The 5,877-nt window shown below is 49.7% G+C and overlaps 1 protein-coding gene across 1 annotated transcript; it reads left to right on the plus strand.

Annotated features, from left to right (window-relative positions):
• The first annotated feature begins 3,623 nt into the window (after positions 1–3,623).
• LOC123399812 (NAC domain-containing protein 41-like) lies at positions 3,624–5,089 on the plus strand. Its single transcript, XM_045094188.1, has 2 exons — positions 3,624–4,332; positions 4,434–5,089. The coding sequence occupies exons 1-2, from the start codon at positions 4,140–4,142 to the stop codon at positions 4,916–4,918; spliced, it is 678 nt and encodes a 225-aa protein (XP_044950123.1). The 5' UTR covers positions 3,624–4,139; the 3' UTR covers positions 4,919–5,089.
• The last annotated feature ends 788 nt before the right edge of the window (positions 5,090–5,877 follow it).

Below are 5,877 nucleotides of genomic sequence, written 5' to 3' on the forward strand. Positions count from 1 at the left end.
ACCTACAACAGCACACCTCACCACCCACATGATCGAAGCATACTGCCCAACACCTGTTGCCACATCATTCATCGAAGCGTAACCCGTGCAACCCTACTATCTAGGGCAACCGCCACGACTTCCAAGGCAGACATGTGACCGCCGCGAGGGCACCAAGCGGCTTTTGAAGCACCAAAGACATGGGCACCACCTAGGTGGAAGCATTGTAGCCACGACCTCGACCGGCCAACATCGAAGTCGATCCACGTGCCAAGGACCCTAGATATAGCTGCTAGAGGCTAGATCCCAGTTGGATCGGCACCCACCTTGGCTACGGGTGGACCATTGGGGCCAATCAGTATCATCGCTCGGGCAGCCCTAGAAGACGGGTCGTCAGAGTAGCTGGCCTCCACGCCTCATGGGCCAAACCTCGTCCATTCCTTGAAGCCCTCCACAAGCTAACCATAGATCAGACCAAATCAACCGCCAAAGAATAGCATACCACCATCGCCCATCGTCAATAAGGGTTTGTCGACTTTTTGTTTGTTTTCTACTATGTTTCCAAACAACGGGGGAACCACCTTCCACCGCTGGTCGTTGGGACTCAAGCAAACGTCTCCTGCTGCAACGCACCCTCTCGTCGCTAGCAACATGACACCTTAGCACCACAACAGCTGAGACCATTCTACGATGCACGCGGGCATCGCCCCTCCATCCTACGATGCATCTTGGAATGGCAAACAATGTTGCCTAAGGAAGTTTTTGATTTCTTTGGACGAAAAATTCATTTTACATTTTTCGATTGTCGAAAATGAGTTTTTTATGAAGGACCTACCATATATTTGTTGACAAATTGGATCAAACTAGTTTTCTAAAATACTAGGACATATTTAATGTACAATTAACCAAATGGTTGTGTGTAAAAAAACTTTGATGCACCTCGAGTGAAAAAGACAAATTTCCGTCGATTTAGTTTGCTCTTTATTTTTTTTCCAAAAAACATTTTTAGGTACATAAGTATCTATATAATTAGAGATACATGGTGTGATGGCGAGACGTCGAGGTTTGGACGGTGGCCGAGGGCCCCAACTCCAACTCCAGAGTGCGTAAACTGTCATGCCAGTTGCATGGTCACCGCATGACCGCGGGGTTGCAACGCATTCTAGGTGGCCTAGGCATGTCTGGTGGGTTGGGCACTCCCCCGCTAGGTGTTAGGAAGAAGAATACAATAGAAGAATCTCACGAGGAGACTGAACTAAGCTCAAACAAGAATTAGCGACTAAGTGTTTGATTAGCAGTGGGTGAAATTCCCATGGCCAATGGGCCTCAGTTTTGGATGAGTATGATCATATACTAAGAAGAATGTATTGGCAAATTTGTAACTCAAATGGAGGAGCCTAGGTGGTACTTGCTTTGCAAAGTACCACACTGGACATAAATATGGATGTTGAATCTGGGCTCAAATTAATGAATGGATTGAGATGAAATTTGGTTGAGGATGGTAACTCGGGCATAGGAAAATACTGTAAAAATTTGATACCATTTGGACATGCCAAAATTGGTACTTCCTTCACAATGCTCTTCTCTCGACAGAAAGTTGGAAAAATTATTGGGAGAAATTGGCTAAATGAAGTGATCTGAAATTTGGTGGAGGAATTTTATATAGGTGCAATCTTGCCCTGAAAAAGTTAAAAAATAATAATTAAGCAATATAAAATATAGTTGCTTCACAAACTGAAAATATGACCAGAATAAAAGATTGGATGACGAGCTCACATGGATTTCTGGATATTTTATAACATAGCAGATAGTTTTGATAATCCTAGCCAGTACTTCCTTCACAAAGCTTCTCCGTGGATAGAAAATTAAGAAATTTCCTGAGGAAGATTTACTATGAAAATGGAGTTGAATATTGTCATGTGGAAATTATCTGAGTATGTAAGAGTGCCCAAAAAGTTTGAGGGCAATATGAGGGGTCTAGGTAGCACTTCCTTTGCAATGTGCCAATCTCGCCAAAAAATATTAATTGAAGCTGGGCTAACATAAATTATTGGATTGAGCTACAATTTGGTGGAGAATGATTCTTTGGGCATATGAAGGCACTGTAAAAATTTCATGCTATTTGGGTGAATAAAATGGTACTTCCTTCACAATGCTCTCCACCGAACAGAAAATTAGCAAAATTATTAAGGGACATTGGCTAAATTAAATGAGATAAAATTTGATGGAGGGAGGTTTAGGGTCCTATCCTGGTAAATTTACATCAATTATGAAGCAACATAAAATATAGTTTCTTCACAAACTGAAAATATTTCCAGAAACAAAGATTGGACGGTGAGCTCACATGGATAGTTAGATGGGGATAAAATTTTGTGGAGAGCTATGACTTGGGCATATAGAATATGTGGAAAAAATTCAGCTCATTAGGATATGTATAGCTAGTACTTCCTCCACAAAGCTTCTAGCTCAACAGAAACTCTGGAAATTTGCTGAGTAAGATTTAATAGGAAAATGAAGGTGAAATTTTTCATGAGGCAATGGTTTGGATAGCAAAGAGTGCCCAAAATTTTTGAGGTCATCAAGAAAATATAAATAACACTTCCTTCACCTAGATAGCACTTCCTTTACAAAGTGTTACTATTTGTTGTACCAGACCATTGAAGCACCAATGACATGGACACCATCTAGGTGGAAGCACCGTAGCCACGGCCTACCATCTAGGACAGCCGCCATGGTTTCCAAGGCAGGCACACGACCGCCGCGAGGGTACTAGACCATTGAAGCACCAATGACATGGACATCATCTAGGTGGAAGCATCGTATCCATGGCCTAGACCGTCCAACATCGAGCCGATCCACGTGCCAAGGATCCCAGATATAGATGTTGGAGGCTAGATCCCAGTTGAATCGGCACCCACCTTGGCCACGGGTGGATCATTGGACCAACCAGTATGATCTATGGGGCAACCCTAGAAGACGGTTCGCGAGAGTAGCTGGCCTCCAAGCTCCATGGGCCAGATCTCGTGCATTCCTCAAAGCCCTCCACAAGCTAACCCTAGATCAGACCCCATCAACCGCGAGAGACCTGCACCCCACCATCGCCCCTCGCCGGTAAGAGTTTGTCGAAATTTTGTTTTTTTATTACGTTTCCAAATAACAGGAGAAACACCTTCTACCATCGGCCACTGGGACTCAAGCAAACGGATGCCGCTGCAACGCACCCTCCGATCACCAATAAGAGGACACCTTAGCACCAGAACAGCTGAGAGCAGCCTACGCTGCACATGGGCATCGCCCTCCAGACCCCCCCCCCCTGCAATTTCGTTTCCCTCCGCGCGTCCGCCACCTGCACGCGTTGACGCCCGGTCGTGTCCCGCGTTCACGGTTTAGGGTTTTTCCCCGGACGCGTGTGGGACGACATGATGAGAGAGGAAAGGGGGGGGGGGTATTATCGTCTTCCGATTGAAACTAATATCAGAGCGCACAAAACCTACTTTGGTGGAGCAACATCTGTGAAGCAAGGTGTGAGTAGTTTTGCATAACGATCACGATCAGTGTCACATATACATGCCAATTCATTACGCACTTAGGATATATGGTTTTTGTAGTATATAAGACAAGGTTACACAAACACTACATGGCGTTGTCACGTGTAGTATACGACAACAAAATTATACATGACATGACACTGTCAAATACACACACAATATACATAGACGAATACATATACGTGAGAGGATGATGGCATTACAACGCATCCCTTTCAGCTTTCACGGCCGCGCCTGAATTTTTCCACTTGTGTATTCATTCCGCGGCTCACGAGCTTTCGTGCTGGGCTGGAAGAGCTGCTGGGGGGGCACATTTTTAGTGGCGAGGGGGACGGGATCTTGTCTATTCCAGCAAGGAATCATACTGCTTAAGCAATGGGGTGTGTGTGGGAGGGCGCAGGATGGAGTCCGCTCCACGCCACACCGTAGTAGGCACATCCTATAAATTCCCCCGCCTTTTCCGTCTCCACTCCACTCATCGACCCCCCCATCATCTCCCCTCCCTACCGAAATTGTGCCTCCGGGTTGGAATTTTGCTGCCTTCCCTTCCCTGACTGGTCGCCCGTCGGTTTGTGGACTTGCTACCTGCACCTTAAACCTGCAAATACGGGAATGGGGACGCGGGCAGCAGGTGAGGCGCCGCCGGCGACGCAGCAGCTGCTGCCTCCGGGGTTCCGGTTCCACCCCACCGATTTGGAGCTGCTGCTGCAGTACCTCCGCCGCATGGCCCTTGACCGCCCGCTGCCCGCCGCCGTCATCCCCGTCGTCCACGCCGCCGCCTTGCCCGACCCCTGGGACCTCCCCGGTGCGTTTTCTTGGCTTCTTCCACGCACGCATGCATAAATGCTGGCATGGAGGTGGAGCTCGTCGGGCTGATTTCGTTCCGTTTTGAGTTGATTGCTGCAGGCGCGAGCGAGGGGGAATCGGCATACTTCTTCAGCCTGAGGCAGGCGGCGTCTAGCGGTCGTGGCGGGCGGCGGAGGCGAGCGGCCAGCGGGTACTGGAAGGCCACGGGGAAGGAGAAGCCGGTGTTCGTGCAGCTGCCGGTTGGCAAGCGGCTGCTCGTCGGCGTCAAGACGGCGCTCGCCTTCCACCGCGGCAAGTCGCGCACGGACTGGGTGATGCACGAGTACCGCCTCGCCGGCGCGGCGGAGCAGAACAAGCGTGCCAATGACGACTCGCCGCAGAGCAGCGAATGGGTCGTGTGCCGGGTGTCGCTGAAAAGCAGAGCAAGGAGGGCGGCAGCCGGCCGCGAGACGACCGCCGATCATCACCAGCAGCCATCGCCGTCTTCGACCTCGAGCTGCGTCACGGACCACGCTTGCCACGCTCCAGACCAAGAAGAGGTCAGCAGCCAGCAGCAGCAGGAGCAGCAGCATCCGAGACGCTAGCTAGCTTCCAGCAGCAGCAGCGCGATGATCATGCCTCCCAAAGAGAGGCCTAGCCTAGCCAGGCATACAATTCCAGCCTCCCTTCCCTTCCTTGTACCTCCTGTCCTCCTTGTACGTACGGTCGTAGCGCCATGATAAGTTGATAACGAATGAGAATTGGGTTGAAGAGAAGAGAACCTCCATTAAAGCAGCTGCGGCATCCGCATCAGCTGTAGCTTGCAAGACTCCCCAAGACGTTCACCAACGAAAGTGAAACCAGGATTAATTAACATCAATCAGGTCGATCTGCCGCAGCTGCGACCAGATCAGCTGTCGCTTCCACCAGTATAGTCCCTTTGGCTCCGCTCTGAAATTTCAAATGGAAGAATAGCCTAAAACTAGTAGAAACGACGATGCGCGCGCGCGCAGGCCAAACGGGCGACGCTAGCGACAGCGATGGAAGGAAAGGGACCTGCGCGCGCGCTTCGCCGCAGACAGCACGCCAGGCCCCGCACGTCCCAAGAGGCAGAGCGACCGGCATGCACAGCACAACTTGGCTTGGCCCTTTGCCGTGGTGAATCGGCTGCGAGATCTCTGCTTTGGACGCAGGGGGGTAGGCTAGCTAGCACCGGCGACAGTTCGGCGGAAGGCGATATGTTCGCGAGTTGTCTCACGGCTCTGAACTCTGCGTGCACGGTGACAGGCGCCGCACCAGCGCCCATGGAGTTTGGTCTCTGGAGGGGCCCCCATTTGAGCTGTCCCTGCTTTTCCTTTTTTTCTTTTTTTGAGATGAGTTATCCCCTTTTTCTGTCGGTATATAAAACGAGGACCGGGCACAATTCAGGAATACTTCCGGAATTCGGCGCGGGACCGTGGGGCTTTTTTTTTTTTTTTTGAACACTGCCGTGGGAACATTGCTACTGAAAGAAATGCATAAATGTCGTTAAAAAACATGTAAACTAAAAAGGAAGGTTCGTAAG

This window comes from Hordeum vulgare, chromosome 5H (assembly GCF_904849725.1).
Source record: "Hordeum vulgare subsp. vulgare chromosome 5H, MorexV3_pseudomolecules_assembly, whole genome shotgun sequence".
NCBI lineage: Eukaryota > Viridiplantae > Streptophyta > Magnoliopsida > Poales > Poaceae > Hordeum > Hordeum vulgare.